General features: G+C 38.6%; 1 protein-coding gene across 1 annotated transcript in view; it reads left to right on the top strand.

Annotated features, from left to right (window-relative positions):
• The first annotated feature begins 2,350 nt into the window (after positions 1–2,350).
• LOC150077645 (homeobox protein dve-1-like) overlaps positions 2,351–18,456 on the top strand; it is a 174,430-nt gene continuing 158,324 nt past the window's right edge. The window contains exon 1 of the mRNA XM_090385189.1: positions 2,351–2,921. Coding sequence (XP_090241315.1) covers positions 2,832–2,921 — 90 coding nt within the window. The 5' untranslated portion in view covers positions 2,351–2,831. The remainder of the gene's footprint in view (positions 2,922–18,456) is intronic.

Genomic DNA, 18,456 nt, shown 5'->3' with positions numbered 1-18,456 from the left:
GGAGTTTGCTTCAATGAATACACCATGAATTCGGACTTAGCAGGATTGATCTTGAGCCCGAACTGGCAGAGGTAAGATGTGACTGCAGTGAGAGTGTTGTTAATTTCGGTTTTTACCAGATCAAGGTCTTGACCAGGGATGATGGGAGTCAGTATCTTGATATCATCTGCATAGCTCAGTAGACATCGAGAATGTGCAACCAGTGGGAAGATAATAGATGAGAACAGAAGGCCGGAAAGGACCCCTCCTTGTGGGACTCCTGCGGTGACGGATCTAGTAAGGGTGCGATCTCCTGTATGAAGCTTTATAACTCTGTTTTTCAGAAGAGAGGAGAGAAAGCATAATATGTTCCCTGTGATCTGGAAGTGGCATTTCAGGAGAGTGAGTAGTTGGTTTACTTGGACGGCATCAAATGCAGCCTCAATGTCTAAGTAAGTCACAGCTAGTTCGTGCCTTTTCTCGAATGCTGACAAGATAGTATTCGTTGTGGCTAGCAGATTTGTGATCGTTGATCTGTTTGGAAGGGAGTAGTGAATTTGGGCTGGATTACTGGGCATGATCTGCTTGGTGAGGATCGGGAGTAAGGTCTTCTCCAGGAGCTTCAGCAGGCTGGAGGAGTTGGAGATGGGTCGGAAATGTTTAGGTTTCGATGGCGACTGAACTTTGGCTAAAGGTTTGATAAGATAGTTTTCCCATTGCTGTGGGAAAATCTGGTTCGAGAGTAACTGGTTGAAGATAATTAAAAGTGGCTGAATAATGTACGGACTTAGGCATTTGAGCATGAATTGGGGAACTCCATCATCACCAGCGGTTGACGAGGCAGGTAGAGAATTGATGGCGACGATCAGCTGTTGTTTTGTGATCTGAATGGTGCTCAACACTTCTTGTTGGGTGGGCTCTGTTAGTAGAGCCAGATCTGAGTTTGGCATAGGATTACGATTAAATCTTGTGACGAAATCGAGCCACAATTCAGGATCAAATTGCAGAGGAAAATGAAGGTTCACTTTCTTGTATGGAATTTTTCCTTTAGCCAGATCTCGGTTAACGTATAATTTGATTGCCTCAGATTTCATGCGATTAAATTGAGCCCGTGCCCTAGAATAAACGATGCGATCATTGACATTTTGCGACTGTTTCCATGTGCGATGGAGCTGTTGCTTCAGCTGGAAACTCATTTTGAGTTCTGAATTCCACCAAAGTCTTGTATATGGACTGATTGTGATTTTTTTAGAGGCGGCATATTTGGCAACTGTGTTGATCCAGTTTGTGAGAATGTTCACAGCTATTTCTGGGTCACAAGTCTCTAAGGCCACCCAGGGAATGAGAGAGGCGGCTCTGATGCACTTATCTACGTCAAGTAAGTTGGGGCTAGTGATGTCAACCTTTTTTGTTGTCCTTCTGGTTTCTAATTTGGGGGCTGGCAGATATGCAGTCACATGTATTGGGACATGATCAGAGTCGAATGACGTTTCTGCAATGTAATCAAGGGTGCAAGGGATAGAGGCTAGAACTAGATCTAAGAGGTTATTCCCCCTGGTTGGAGCTTCATTAATAAGTTGTAGATCAGCACACCTCAAGTGTGCCAGAAGATCCTTTTTTCATATTAGATAGCTGAGGAGGTAGATTGAAATCACCACAAACTACGTGAGAAGCTGTGGGATGCAGCTGATTGATTATCCAGTTGGAAACTTCAAGGATGATTTGCGGGGAAGGCGTTGGAGGTATGTACACCACACAGAGGTCAAACGTCACGAAGTTGTATCTTAACGTAACGAGGATTGCTTCATAGTTAGGGGAGTTACTGGATTTATTATCCAACTACTGGGTTCCTTCCTGGTCTGCCCCCACGGGGCGAAGGTGGGGCAACGTTGGGCCTCAGCAGGGGTTCAGCGGCTAAACGACCAGATGAACAACGGTACACGATATCACACAGATACAAAGCCCACACACTTTTAAATCTCTGGCATTTCCCAGTGAACTGGTACACCCACAATGAAAGCAACACGGAGATGGGGGAAACCCCTGGTGCCGTCTGACACTAAATACACCTTACACCTTACCTTACCGTAATGTCTATTAATATTTTTAGTTGCTTTCATGGAAATTCAAAATAATTTCAAACTTCAAGTATATCTGATGTTTTAAAAATTTAAAAATATTTTCTGCGTTGAATTTTGCAACTGTTTGAAAATATGACGTCATACCAAAGTTGCCCAGTCTTCGATTTTGTAGCGGTTTTCTGCTGCTTTTAGTTTAATATTTTCCAGGATTTAATAAAAGAAATGAAAGCATCGTGTTAATGGCTGAGGCTCTCGTTCTGAATATACGTATGCGTTTATGCAATGTGTACTCTTTGCTGTATGCAGCTTGAACTGACATTTTAACATTTTTTTTGTAGACATTCGGCAAGCCCTCGTTCGTACACTCGTTATTTTATCAAAGGCTTGGTTTTTCTCCATTACAATGTGTTGCTGCCTGCCATGGCGGCTAATACCAATAAAATAAATGCTTTCAGCCGTTATGACGAATTTGATCTGTTAGATATTGGCAAGGACGATGATCTGCAGTATTATCGATGTTAGCGTAACCATGAGAAAGAAAACATTTTCATTGATTTCTTAATTTAATTATCTTGCTATCATCCGAACTCCCAATCTTGGTATTGCTCGTTTATTAAACAGAGCTAAGCTATACATAAGATCTAGTTAAACAGAGCTTAACGTTGTGTACCCGTTGCAAGAAAAACAGGTAAAAATAAAACGGAAGTTCTGCTGATAAAATGTGGTAAACCACGTCAGATAATACCATTAAATTTATTATTTTGTTGAAAAATGAATTTTCATTCCGTGATGGAGACTTTCGCAGAGGCATGGGTAGCTGCCAATACCCAAACACCACTGACAGAAGCAGCCGAAGCACAGGTAGAGTTTCTTTTGTGAGTCTATATTTGAAAGATATAGGTCTTATTGGGTGAACGTAAGAAACCCCGGAAAAATGAAAATTTAATATATTTATTATATTTAATAATTTAAAAAAATACGGACTACTGCCTGAGTGTAAACGTATAACGCAGTTTGTTATTATTATTAATAACGTATCTAGATTTTCTTTCTTTAGTTTTTCACAAAGGGTTCTTGTGTCTTACAAAATTGTAAATTCAAGTTTCTACATTTAACCGACAATAATAACTAATCAGTGATATGGGAGGCTAGAGACCATGATTAGTTTCGGGGAGCCCTTGCCAATATCTTTTTTTATAACGGTGTAACAGTGTCACAGATATTTTTGAGATGGTAAAACTCCAGATTAAGGTACCCCATCCAACATGGTCCCTAGCAAAACCTTGGAAAATTGGTGATTGACAAGTTGCGACTCTGCCCACTGGCTTTCTAGGTTGATATGTCTAGGGTGTTTTTCCCCCACTTGCCACTGTTTTTAGATTGGAACTCATTTTCTGATTCAATGGGGGAATAACTACCCTACTTAAGCCAAGCACCCCCTTCTTGACAACACAAAACAATTAGAAAGAAAACACTTCAATAATAATCATCCAATCACAGAACCCCAGGAGCTCACATCTAGTGAGTATGGGCTTGGCACACCCAGGGTCCTGAGCTGGCTATCATCATTCTTCCCTTCTTGGTGATTCCCTTCTACTTCTCTCTCTCTCTCTCAGGGTAACTTGGAATTTTTTTTTTTTAGCTGGTACAGCATAAGTCTCAGGCTTCCTTGCACTATATGGCTACTGCTGCTACTACTACTAACTCTACTGTCAATCACAGCACTGGGTGGGAGGTGCCTTCACCTGTCAGTCACTTTTTCCCTTCCTACATTGGGCGGGGTACCCTAATCTGGAGTTCAGCCATTTTGATAAATGTAAGGTACTGCATATAGGTGGCAATAAAGATTAATATATCAGCTATGTGGTACTTCACTCAGGCAGTGGAAAATGAAAAAGGCTGGGGTAATTGTGCAGTCAGACATGAAGTTCTCTGAGCAAAACAGACAAGCTGAAAGGACAACTCGTGGAGTTTTTTCTATATTACCATTAGTATTACTAGATGCATGTGATATAAGAAAGCAAGCTTATATAGTATCGTTTCACCCATCTATTCGCTCCAAAAGTCTGTCTAGTTCAGTCTTGAATATATTTAAGCTGTAAACTTCCACAATGACAGATGGATGCTTGCTCCAGCAATCAACCATTTGCTGGCTAAAGGCAAATTTCCACACAACTGTCTTTCCTCAGTTTGAATTTATGCCTGATCAGGGGTGGTGCAATCTGAGCAAGAGGAAAAATCCCATCAGCATTGAGCTTGCTCAAATGATTCAAGGCCTTGTGCACCTCAATCAGATCACCTTGCAGGTGCCTAGTCTACAGATATTGCAATTTGCAGGATTTAAGCCTATCTTGGTAACAGCAACCCTTTGTTCCACTGACTAATCTCATTGCCCTTCTCTGTACTCATTCCAGTAGCTAAACATATTTTGTAAAATGATGTTCTATATGCAGTATTCAAGGTGTGCCCTGACCATTGCCTTATACAAGGGGATAATCACCTCCTTATCTCTGCTAGCAAAATTCATATATATCATTGACAAGACCCCATAAGCTACTCTTGCAGCCTGTCTGCACTGTCAGAAAACTTCACATCTGACTGGAAAAGGTATTTTTATCCCGAAGTCGTTTTCATTCTCCACTACCCTGAGTGTAGTACTGCACAGTTGGTATGTTACACTGGGATTATGCAATCCATATGCAGTACTTTGCATTTTCCAATGTTAAACTTCAGTTGCCACTCTCAAAATCTGCTCAACTTTTCTAGATCCTATTACAGTAGTGTACAATCCTTCGTATTGATAAATACAGAACAGAACAATGGGTCCAACACGGATCCCTGGGGAACTGCACTAATAACATTAGTCCATGAAGGCCAGTGTCCATTGATTACCACTCTGTCTTCTACCACTCAACTATCCATTTATCCATTGTAGCAGCTTACCCTTACTGCTCCAACTTGTACAGTAGTCTCCCATGTGCAACAGTATCAAAAGCTTTCCCAAAATCGAAGTACATTTTACCAAAATTATTTTTTGCATTCAGTTCTTTTGGGGCTACATCATGGTATCCAATGAAGTTGGTCAGATAAGACCTCCCCTTAACAAACCCATGCTGTGTCTGAAATTTAATGCAGTGTTGTCTAGATGATCCTGCAGTGTTTCTTTAACCAGTGACTGTTAATTTCCCTGGAACAGAAGCTAAAAAGTTAACGGAACAGAAATTACTTGTGTCAACTTTCTATCCCTCCCTTTGTGAATTGGGGATACATTTGCACATCTCCAGTCGGTGGGGACCTCCCCTGAGTCCATGGATAGCCTCATAATTAGGGCTAAGGGCCTGCTTACTTCCTTTGCTGCCTCCTTTAATATAACTGGATAGATCCCATCCACCCCAGGTGCCTTTCTTATGTTTAACTTCAGCAATTTCCCCTCCAATTTGCTCTCAATTATTACAAGGTCATTTAACTCCCTGTTAGAGTTCGATAAGCTTCTGGCCTCCACTTCCCTACAGAATTTCTTATGCGTGAATGTAGCTGCAAAATACTCATTCAGTTTGTCAGCTACCTCAGTAGGATCCTCAACAATCGAACCATCAATATTGAGTGGACCAATCTGATTCATCCACTTTCTTCCAGAGTATATAAGTAAAGAAGTCTTTGCTGTTTTTCTTTGCATCCCCTTGCTAGAGATTTCTCGTAATCTGCCTCTGCTTGCCTAACATCCTTTGTGACTTGATTACAGATTATCTGATAGTATGTACTGTAATTATGTACTTCCTCCTGTTATGTCTGAGCAGAATTGCAGCACTTTAAAATTTATTCTTAACTTGCAACTTTTTTTTTCCTATTATAGCCCTGTACTTCTTTGGTAATTCCTTAGATCTACTCTTTTTTTTTTTAGCATTAGTAGAGGCATTTGATGCAAGAAAGCAAGCTTATGCAGCATCAGCCAAAAAAAAAAAAAAAAACCACTTCCACTTCACCCCTCTGTTCGTTCAAAATACCTGTCCAGCTGAGCCTTAAACTTATTTAGGCTATCAACCTCCACCACAAGGGATGGCAGTCTGTTCCACCAACCAACCACCCGCTGGCTAAAGGCAAATTTCCGCACGTCTATCCTACATCTGTCTTTCCTCAATTTGAATTTATGCCCTCTCAGGTGATTTTTCTGAGCTAGAGGAAGAATCCCATCAGCATTGAGCATGCTTAAACCATTCAAGGCTTTATACACCTCTATCAGATCACCTCGCTGGTGCCTAGTCTCCAGACACTGTAATTTGCAAAACTTAAGCCTTTCTTCGTAAGAGCACCCCTTTGTTCCATTCACTAATCTTGTTGCCCTTCTCTGTACTCATTCCAGCAGCTCTACATCCTTCTTGAAATGAGGCCTCCAGACCTGTATACAGTACTCTAGGTGTGGCCTGACCATTGCCTTATACAATGGAATAATCACCTCCTTATCCCTGCTGGAAAAATTCCTGTATATCATTGACAATACTCCATGAGCTACTCTTGCAGCCCGTCTGCTCTGCTCAGAGAACTTCATATCTGCCTGCACAATCACCCCCAAGTCCCTTTCATTCTCTACCACTGTCAGTGTAGTACCACAGAGTTGATACGTTGCTCTGGGGTTGCTGTTTCCCATGTGTAGTACTTTACATTTGTCAATGTTAAACTTCATTTGCCACCTCTCAGCCCATCTGCTCAACCTTTCCAGATCCTGTTGCAGCAGCATAGTGTCAGTAGTGTCCTTGACAACCCTGCCAACCTTTGTATCATCTGCAAACTTGGACATTAAGTTTGATATACCATCATCAATATCATTTATAAATACAGAAAACAACAATGGACCCAACACTGAGCCCTGAGGGACTCCACTAATAACATCAGTCCACGATGAGCAGTGTCCATTGATTACCACTCTCTGTCTTCTCCCCCTCAACCACCCCTTTATCCATAGCAGCAATTTGCCTCCAATGTCACACTGCTTCAATTTGTGTAGCAGTCTTCCATGTGCAACAGTATCAAAAGCCTTTCTAAGATCCAAGTATATAATATCAAATTTATTCCCTGCATCCAGCTCTTTTGTGACTGCATCATAGTATCCAATCAAGTTGGTCAGGCAAGACTTCCCCTTAACAAAACCATGCTGTGTCTGAGCTATAACTGAATTCTTGTCTAAATGATCCTGCAGTGCTTCTTTAACCAGTGCCTCCATTAATTTTCCTGGAACAGAAGTTAAGCTCACAGGTCTATAATTACTTCTTTCAGCCTTTGATCCTCCTTTGTGAATTGGAGTCACATTTGCACATTTCCAGTCCATGGGTACCTCCCCTGAGTCCAAGGAAGCTCTCATAACTATGGCTAAGGGTTTGCTTACTTCCTTTGCTGCCTCCTTTAATATAACTGGATAGATCCCATCCACCCCGGGTGCCTTTCTTGTGTTTATCTTCAACAGTTTCTCCTCCACTTTACTCCCAGTTATTTCAAGATTCTGTAGCTTACTGCTAGAGTTGAATACACCTCTGGTATTCCCCTTGCTGAATAACTCCTCATGTGTGAATGTCGATGCAAAATATTCATTTAGTTTGTTAGCTACCTGAGCAGGATCATCAACAGTTGACCCATCAATATCAAGTGGACCAATCTGATTCATCCCCTTCCTTCTAGAATTTACATAAGTAAAGAACTCTTTGCTGTTTTTCTTTGCATCCCTTGCCAAGGATTTCTCGTAATCTGCCTTCGCCTGCCTAACCTCCTTTGTAACTTGTTTGCATATCAACTTGTATCTATCATAGGCTTCTGTGTCATGTGTTAATTTGTAAGTATCCCATGCATTTGTCTTCTCTGCCATATGTCTCATTAGTTCATCTGACATCCATTTTGGCCTAAACCTTGAACAATATTTCTTAGTTGGTATGTAAAGCCTAGTAGCTTCCAAGATAAGTTCTTTGAATGCTTCCCATTTTGAATTTGCTGTTGGTAACATCATCAGTTGGTCCCACTGTATAGAATTTAAATACTGTCTCAGTCCATCGTAGTCGCCTTTACGGAAGCAATAACCCTTCCCTTTACCCCTAATGGTAGTTACCTCTTTGAGTAAATCCCACTTCAGCACACTGTGATCACTGCCACCTAGTGGTTCATTTAATATCATTAGTGTCAATATTTACAACAGTGCCATCTTTTGTACCTTAAAAGAAGATAGCTGCCCTACAACATCACCTTTAGCCTGTGGCAGCTGTTTCCAGCTATCCTTTTTATGCAATATATTTCCTACTTTCTTATTATTATTATTAGCCATATGGTGCAAGGAAGCCTGAGGCTTATGCTGCACCAGCCAAAAAAAAAAAAATCCCGAGTTACCCTGAGAGTGAGAAAGAGACAGACAGAAGTAGAAAGGAATCACCAAGAAAGAGAATGATGATGATATCCAGCTCAGGACTCTGGGTGTGCCAAGCCCATACTCACCAGATGTGAACCCCTGGGGTTGACACTAGAGTTACTGACAGTAATTGCTTCCTATCAAACTTGCACTTTCTGCAATGGATGATTTCATTATGTTGTGTGATGCACGGTGTAGTCTTCATCATTGTGCTGAGCATCTGATTGCTTGATGATTTCCTCTTTTAATTTCTTCAAGGGCATCAAACCTGTTCTTTGGGCCCTGATATTGGCCCTTCAAAATCCTCAAACGTACACTGAAGCATTCCCTTTAGTTATATCATTTCTGGTTAACAGTAATTTTACAAATAGATAACAAGTACAGTACATCACACAACCCTGATTCACGAGGGAACTTGTGAATCAAGGTGGAACAGTTCTTTCCTTACCAAAGCATGCTTGCTTTGTTTTGCTGCTGTAACCTGAGTCATAATTCTAATCCTTTTTTACATGAAAATAAAGGCGCCTCCGTAGCCAGGTGGGAAGGAGCAGCAGTGCGTAGCACACACTTCTTGATTAGACTGGGGTTTCGAGCCCGTCACCACCAAATACGGAGGATGCGGAAAGGTCAGGGAATGACCACCGCATATCCCGGAGCAATATGGCCTTAGTTGCTAATGCTCCTAAAAACCAAATAACAAACAAACAAACATGAAAATAAGATAAATATAATTTAAGGTATTGTGGCTGCAGTACTTAAAAAATTATTTCAAGTTACACTGTGTATTATGTAATACAATTATGTCATGAGATCGCATTTGTATTGCTATACAGTAAACCCTCAATTTAACGGACTAATAGGAGAGAATGTGTGTCCATTAATGCCGAAAGTCCGTTAAATCGAATGTAACCTGGGGGCATTTTTTATTGTTCTTAATGTAAAAAAAAATCTTTAATATAATATACTGTATAATATAAAACTATTAAATTATAATAAAGAATATGTAATATTCTGTTGTAAATATAAAATGTTGCAATTTGGCCTTTGATTTACAGATATCAGAAACAGTTTGATTTTTTACGCTGTAAATTTCACAAACACGTACTACTGAGATTCCTTGTTCTAATTTCTGTTCCACATTTAAGTTCACATGCTTTCTTTTAAATCCTCTATTACTTAATGCCATTTTAAATTATAAGTATTGCAAAAATTTTTATTAAATAAAGTCACAATTCAGAAATCACAGAAACACTGTATACAATCTGACCACACGATAGCTTGAGGCACACAGACCGAAACAAAGCAAGTCGGTAGACCTGCAGTTTAGTGTCCCGAGTCACGTTCAGCTCACAAGTAACCATCTACTCTTATCTGTAAGCTGGGAAAACAGCTATTTGAACACGTTTACAGAAAGAATAAAAAACAATTTCCTGGATTTGATTATAAAAATAAAAGTACGTAATTATCAAAACAATAATGGAAATAGGTAATTATTAATTTTTAATTAATAATAACACTGAAGTATTATTATTATTATTACTGTATTATTATTTGTCCGGTCCGTGAAATCCATTAAATTGAGGGTTTACTATATATTTATAGTTTTTGGACTTAATAAAACTCTTCTAATATATATATATATATATATCCAAAGTATGTAAAATGCATAATCAATAAACTAAATATAATAAATATACCAAATTTAGTTTAATAAATAAATAAACCAACACAGATCCGATTAATGCCATCTTATATGATTAAACATTACATCCGTCTGTATGTTATTTTATTATTTAAGATATTAGTTATAGTGGTAGAGTCTAATGGTGTAGTTATAATCAAAATTTAGCAGGTTATAGTGTATACCGAGAAACAAACCGATATAACGGCCCAAGAAACATAAAATCCTATTAAGCGCATACGGCAACCTGGAAAAAATATATATGCAATATAACATAAGGAAAATCTTACATATCAAAATTATATTATAAAATAAAATAAAATAAAATAAAATTATGTTAATTATAGGTATATAGATATATTGACAGGGACTTTTTCGAGGGCTAACCCTCTCAATGTATCAACCAAAATTAACAGGCTATCCGTTTCTGTAGTCATCATCCAGCATAACGGTGTCCATAATATAGTTATGTAGTATATGATAGCAATACTAAATGAAGGTAATGTAGTATTAGATAACAAAACCAAAATATATTACGGTTAACTAAAATTAAAATATTTCAATTTAGCCGTTAGCTTGCTGGATGAATATAAATAAAAAAAAAAAATAAATAAAGTAAAGTATAGATATCTATATAAATATAGATATCTATACTTTACTTTGCTTCCGTTCGCCTTCTTTAGCTTATGCTACTATTGCTTCTTGTTACATTTAGCGTATGCTACTAATACTAATGCTACCTATACGATATCTAATATACCACATATGTATACGTTTAACAAAGGATGGATCTCTTTCTATATAATTTTACATTATGCTATGTAGACTATGTATATAAAGTGCTTAGCATCATAATACACAGCCATTTCTGAATAAACAGAAAATTTTTAAGGTGGCATCGTTTTAGGTTATATCTCATATTGTGAATGCCTTCACAACGAGTTGCCATGATATTGCACTACTTCGAATAAGTAACGCTTCACCTAAGGAGAAGACTAGTGTTACTTATTCTCAGATAGGTACCACCACCCAGACAGCACTGTTTCAGGGCTATTTGGCCCTTCGTCAGTGAGTGGGTAGGTACCCAAGTGATGCAATGATGGCAAAAACAGTTACGAAGTATAACTCCACAATATGAGAGATGCCTGATGGTGTATGATGTATTTAGACTAAGGCGCATTTAGGGCTAGAGCCTCAAGCTGCGAACAAATTTAGACTATGTATATAAAGTGCTTAGCATCATAATACACAGCCATTTCTGAATAAACAGAAAATTTTTAAGGTGGCATCGTTTTAGGTTATATCTCATATTGTGAATGCCTTCACAACGAGTTGCCATGATATTGCACTACTTCGAATAAGTAACGCTTCACCTAAGGAGAAGACTAGTGTTACTTATTCTCAGATAGGTACCACCACCCAGACAGCACTGTTTCAGGGCTATTTGGCCCTTCGTCAGTGAGTAGACAGCACTGTTTCAGGGCTATTTATGTATGTAATGTGAATATCTACTCGAATATCCACTGGTCCCTATTAGACTAGAAAAGCAAAAAAGGTAGAGGGAAAGTTATAGTAGGAGTGGAAGAGGAAAAGAAACAGTGTAGAAGAATGAAAGGGACAGTAACTCCTTCAACTCACACCACTCAAAAACTCATAAACTCCTCGAATAGGCAACGCTTCCCCAGTGGAGAAGGCTTTGTTACCTATTCTTGGAAACTCCGGACATCATCAAGCTCCCCCTAGCAGCACTGTTTCAGGGCTATTTGGCCCTTCGTCAGTGAGTGGGTAGGTACCCAAGTGATGCAATGATGGCAAAAACAGTTATGAAGTATAACTCCACAATATGAGAGATGCCTGATGGTGTATGATGTATTTAGACTAAGGCGCATTTAGGGCTAGAGCCTCAAGCTGCGAACAAATTTAGACTATGTATATAAAGTGCTTAGCATCATAATACAAAGCCATTTCTGAATAAACAGAAAATTTTTAAGGTGGCATCGTTTTAGGTTATATCTCATATTGTGAATGCCTTCACAACGAGTTGCCATGATATTGCACTACTTCGAATAAGTAACGCTTCACCTAAGGAGAAGACTAGTGTTACTTATTCTCAGATAGGTACCACCACCCAGACAGCACTGTTTCAGGGCTATTTGGCCCTTCGTCAGTGAGTGGGTAGGTACCCAAGTGATGCAATGATGGCAAAAACAGTTATGAAGTATAACTCCACAATATGAGAGATGCCTGATGGTGTATGATGTATTTAGACTAAGGCGCATTTAGGGCTAGAGCCTCAAGCTGCGAACAAATTTAGACTATGTATATAAAGTGCTTAGCATCATAATACACAGCCATTTCTGAATAAACAGAAATAATACACAGCCATTTCTGTTTATTCAGAAATGGCTGTGTATTATGATGCTAAGCACTTTATATACATAGTCTAAATTTGTTCGCAGCTTGAGGCTCTAGCCCTAAATGCGCCTTAGTCTAAATACATCATACACCATCAGGCATCTCTCATATTGTGGAGTTATACTTCATAACTGTTTTTGCCATCATTGCATCACTTGGGTACCTACCCACTCACTGACGAAGGGCCAAATAGCCCTGAAACAGTGCTGTCTGGGTGGTGGTACCTATCTGAGAATAAGTAACACTAGTCTTCTCCTTAGGTGAAGCGTTACTTATTCGAAGTAGTGCAATATCATGGCAACTCGTTGTGAAGGCATTCACAATATGAGATATAACCTAAAACGATGCCACCTTAAAAATTTTCTGTTTATTCAGAAATGGCTGTGTATTATGATGCTAAGCACTTTATATACATAGTCTAAATTTGTTCGCAGCTTGAGGCTCTAGCCCTAAATGCGCCTTAGTCTAAATACATCATACACCATCAGGCATCTCTCATATTGTGGAGTTATACTTCATAACTGTTTTTGCCATCATTGCATCACTTGGGTACCTACCCACTCACTGACGAAGGGCCAAATAGCCCTGAAACAGTGCTGTCTGGGTGGTGGTACCTATCTGAGAATAAGTAACACTAGTCTTCTCCTTAGGTGAAGCATTACTTATTCGAAGTAGTGCAATATCATGGCAACTCGTTGTGAAGGCATTCACAATATGAGATATAACCTAAAACGATGCCACCTTAAAAATTTTCTGTTTATTCAGAGATGGCTGTGTATTATGATGCTAAGCACTTTATATACATAGTCTAAATTTGTTCGCAGCTTGAGGCTCTAGCCCTAAATGCGCCTTAGTCTAAATACATCATACACCATCAGGCATCTCTCATATTGTGGAGTTATACTTCATAACTGTTTTTGCCATCATTGCATCACTTGGGTACCTACCCACTCACTGACGAAGGGCCAAATAGCCCTGAAACAGTGCTGTCTGGGTGGTGGTACGTATCTGAGAATAAGTAACACTAGTCTTCTCCTTAGGTGAAGCGTTACTTATTCGAAGTAGTGCAATATCATGGCAACTCGTTGTGAAGGCATTCACAATATGAGATATAACCTAAAACGATGCCACCTTAAAAATTTTCTGTTTATTCAGAAATGGCTGTGTATTATGATGCTAAGCACTTTATATACATAGTTTAAATTTGTTCGCAGCTTGAGGCTCTAGCCCTAAATGCGCCTTAGTCTAAATACATCATACACCATCAGGCATCTCTCATATTGTGGAGTTATACTTCATAACTGTTTTTGCCATCATTGCATCACTTGGGTACCTACCCACTCACTGACGAAGGGCCAAATAGCCCTGAAACAGTGCTGTCTGGGTGGTGATACCTATCTGAGAATAAGTAACACTAGTCTTCTCCTTAGGTGAAGCGTTACTTATTCGAAGTAGTGCAATATCATGGCAACTCGTTGTGAAGGCATTCACAATATGAGATATAACCTAAAACGATGCCACCTTAAAAATTTTCTGTTTATTCAGAAATGGCTGTGTATTATGATGCTAAGCACTTTATATACATAGTCTAAATTTGTTCACAGCTTGAGGCTCTAGCCCTAAATGCGCCTTATTATGCTATGTATTATTATCTTTTGTAAATTAGCTATCCATCGGGCTAACAGTCATCTAGCCAGCTAACGACTAAATTGGGATATATTAATTTTAGTTAACCGTTATATATATTCTGGTTTTGTTATCTAATACTACATTACCTTCATTTGGTATTGCTATCATATACTATATAACTATATTCTGGACACCGTTATGCTGCATGATGACTACAGAAACGGATAGCCTGTTAATTATGGTTGATACATTGAGAGGGTTAGCCCTCGAAAAAGTCCCTTTCAATATATCTATATACCTATAATTAACATAATTTTGTTTTATTTTATAATATAATTTTGATATGTAAGGTTTTCCTTATGTTATATTGCATATATATTTTTTCCAGGTTGCCATCGGTGCTTACATAGGATTTTATGTTTCTTGGGCCATTATATCGTACCGGTTTGTTTCTCGGCATACACTACAATCTGCTAAATTTTGATTTTAACTACACCATTAGACTCTACCACTATAACTAACATCTTAAATAATAAAATAATATATATATATATAAAAAAAAACCCTATACTCAATTATGTAGAAGAGTAGCAAATAGTGTTTTATATTATTCTATAACAATACTATAATCAGTAATGTTTATATTGTTCATATATCAGTACTATAATACAGAACTGTAGTATTATAGAATATATTATACACTGGCGGCTATACTGTTTTATCTATACACTAACATTGGTGGCACCACTGTTAGTGTATAGTGGAGGAGAAATTGTTGAAGTTAAACATAAGAAAGGCACCTGGGATGAATGGGATCTATCCAGTTATATTTAGAGGGAATGGTTGTGTGAATTTTTTTTTTATTTGGCTGATGCCGCATAAGCTCATACACTTGCTTTCTTCCATCACATTAGCATTAGCAGAGGCATATGATGCAAGAAAGCAAGCTTATGCAGCATCAGCCAAAAAAAAACCCACTTCCATTTCACCCATCCATTCGTTTGAAATACCTGTCCAGCTGAGCCTTAAATTTATTTAGACTATCAACTTTCACCACAAGGGATGGAAGTCTGTTCCACCAACCAACTACTCGCTGGCTAAAGGCAAATTTCCGCACATCTATCCTACATCCGTCTTTCCTCAGTTTTAATTTATGCCCTCTCAGGTGATTACAGTAAACCCCAGCTATTCGCGGGGGTTCCGTTCCTGAGAAATTCCGCGAATACTGAAAACGCGAATACTGAGTTATGGCTCCCATAGTAATAAAGGGGTTCCGTTCCAAAGTATGAAATATATAACAAAAATTAGTCTAAAATTTTGTCTGTACGTATTATGTGTACAGTATTTACCTACATAATGACTATGTACATAGACAAACGTAGAAAGTACATAGAAAAATACAAGCATAAGGCATCGAAATGAAAATAAGAAACAATTTATTAAATGTAATACTGTACATATTTATTAGACATTTTAAACAAACCTTTCAAAAACATATCAAGAACATGGGTTGCTGGGCGAAAAATAACTCATAATCGAAGTTTGTTTCTTCATTTTTTTATTGAGCTCCTTTTGAATTTCCCCGTAAGGCAAGAGTAATTGTTCTAGGTCTCGTTTAAACTTGATGCTTCTTTCCAAATTAGGATCCGTTTCTACCACCTTTTTCTGAAAGTTGTATAGAGAGGCTAAAGATTTCTTTTAATGACTTACTATTTAACTGTGGTCTAACAACGTTGAGATCTTCCTCCTCAGGATCATTTTGGTTTTCATTTGACCTTGTTACTAATTCATCCAACTCTTCTATTGTAAGTTCATCTGCATGAGTCTCAATAAGTTCCTGAATGTCTGTTGCATCGATGTTTTCAAAGCCCCCGCCTTCTATTCCATGTGCGATTTCTACAATATCGGCAACCAGTTCATTGACATTAGGGATTGTTTTAGCAACAACCACTTCTGGCCACAATTTTCGCCAACACGCGTTAATTGTAGATGCACTTATCTCATCAACTGATGTCTTGATGTTGATCAGGCAATCTGCAATGTTATAATTTTTCCAACTTTGGCTTACAGTTAAGTCTGACTCGCTTTCCATTTTTTCAATTAAGCCAGTAAAAGTTCTCCTAACATAGTAGGACTTAAACGCAGAAATCACACCTTGGTCTAGCAGTTGTAAAAGTGACGTGGTGTTGGGTGGCAAAAACACAATTTCAACGTTTGGGTGGTCAAATTCTAGACTGCTTGAATGTCCTGGCGCGTTGTCAATAAGAAGCAGAACTTTGAAAGGCAAAGATTTTGAAGCTAAGTAACTTTCCACCTCTTGCACAAAGCTATCATTAAACCACTCTCTAAAAAGTGTAGTTGTTACCCAGGCTTTTTTATTGGATTTCCAATAAACTGGAAGATGACCTTTATTCTTTCCCTTCAAAGCACGTGGATTCTGCGATTTATACACGAGCATTGGTTTGATCATGTGTCCACTAGCGTTTGCACAAAACAAAAGAGTAAGCCTATCTTTGGAAGCTTTGAATCCAGGAGCAGATTTTTCATTTTGTGTTAAGTATGTTCTGGCTGGCATTCTCTTCCAAAACAACCCAGTTTCATCTGCATTGAACACCTGTTCGGGAACATATCCTTTGTCCGTAATTAATTTTTTTAGTTCAGTCGGGAAACTTTCTGCAGCCACGAAATCCGCTGATGCAGACTCGCCTACCAGTTTCACATTATGAAGGCCATATCGATTTTTAAATCTTTCAAACCAACCTTTGCTGGCTAAAAAACTTATCCCGCCAGTGCTATCACCAGTTTCGCTGAAGCGCTGATAAAGGTGTTTTGCCTTTTCACGAATGATGAGTGAACTTAACGGGATTTTATTGTGAGTTCGGTCTTCTATCCACAGATTTAAAGCCTTTTCCATTTTTTCTAATTTCACATCACGAGTTACAGAGCAAATTTTTGATGCAATTAGCGCGTTTTCACGGACACTACGGCGGATTTTTTCTTCCGATTTCTTGATTGATCGCACCGTTGACTCATTGATTTTATAATGTTTTGCCACTGAGGAGACACTTTCACCATTAGAAATTTTGTCTAACAATTCAATTTTACTCGCTAATGTCATCACCTTCTTTGATCTTTTCACAATTCCCTTGTTATTCGCGGGCATATTTCTGTAGGATTAGAAAATAATTTGTCCACAATAAAGTCACTTTCTTTTAACGTTAACACGCTCGAAAATGTCTGGTTACACCAACACACTGCAAAATGGTAGATTTTCACTTTTGTAAATGTATCAATTAAAAGCAAGAGATGAAACCTTCTATGACAAGTGCATTACACATACTGAACAAGGATTAGCGTGAAACATCCGCGCTCGCAATTTTGTCACCCCCCCCCCACCCATTGAGCGCAGGACGCTTCCTTTTTACAACTTTTAAGTTATTTTTACTCATTTTTAGGGAATAAAGCACAATTACAAAATGAGGAGGCACGCTTGATACACATAAACAAAGCTGTGAGCGTATAGCAACTGAATAAACAACGCCATAAAGGCAGAGACAACTCTATTAACACCTCATTAGCTCACATTTTACTAAAGCACATTTCTGCTTTAGTAAACAATAAAACAATAAAAACAATTTCCAGTTGCTTTCCTGCTAGTGGAATCTGTTATAAACGGGTAGTAAACTCGATCTAATTGCATTTGCGATAATACCGATAGCTGGAATTTTACGTTATTATGGTGAAATGTGTTTTTCCCTGCACTGCTATAAAAAAATAAATACATTTTCAGAATCTTCTCTTTATTCCTATGTTGGGTTCAGTTGGGGTGATTCCTGTCCGACTGCCATTTCTTGTAATCACAAAGGCGAATCGTGCATAAGCGAATTCGGGTAGTGCAAACACGTGTTATACGACGACTGACTGTACTACTCTGTGGACTAGGCAAAATGATTTTAGCCACGCCCATGTTTTGTTCATGGCGCTTTAAAATTCAATTTTTTTTAGGTTTAAATCAGCGACCGCGAATACGCGAAACCGCGAATACAGATACCGCGAATAGCGGGGGTTTACTGTATTCTGAGAAAGAGGAAGAATCCCATCGGAATTGATCAAGCTCAAACCATTCAAGGCTTTATACACCTCTATCAGATCACCTCGCCGGTGCCTAGTCTCCAGACACTGTAATTTGCAAAACTTAAGCCTTTCTTCGTAAGAGCAACCCTTTGTTCCATTCACTAATCTTGTTGCCCTTCTCTGTACTCGTTCCAGCAGCCCTACATCTTTCT

This window comes from Mastigoproctus giganteus, chromosome 11 (assembly GCF_048544385.1).
Source record: "Mastigoproctus giganteus isolate SK-2022 chromosome 11, ASM4854438v1, whole genome shotgun sequence".
NCBI classification, from domain to species: domain Eukaryota; kingdom Metazoa; phylum Arthropoda; class Arachnida; order Uropygi; family Thelyphonidae; genus Mastigoproctus; species Mastigoproctus giganteus.
Note: the sequence above shows the minus strand (reverse complement) of the source record. Positions and strands in the feature narration are given on the sequence as shown.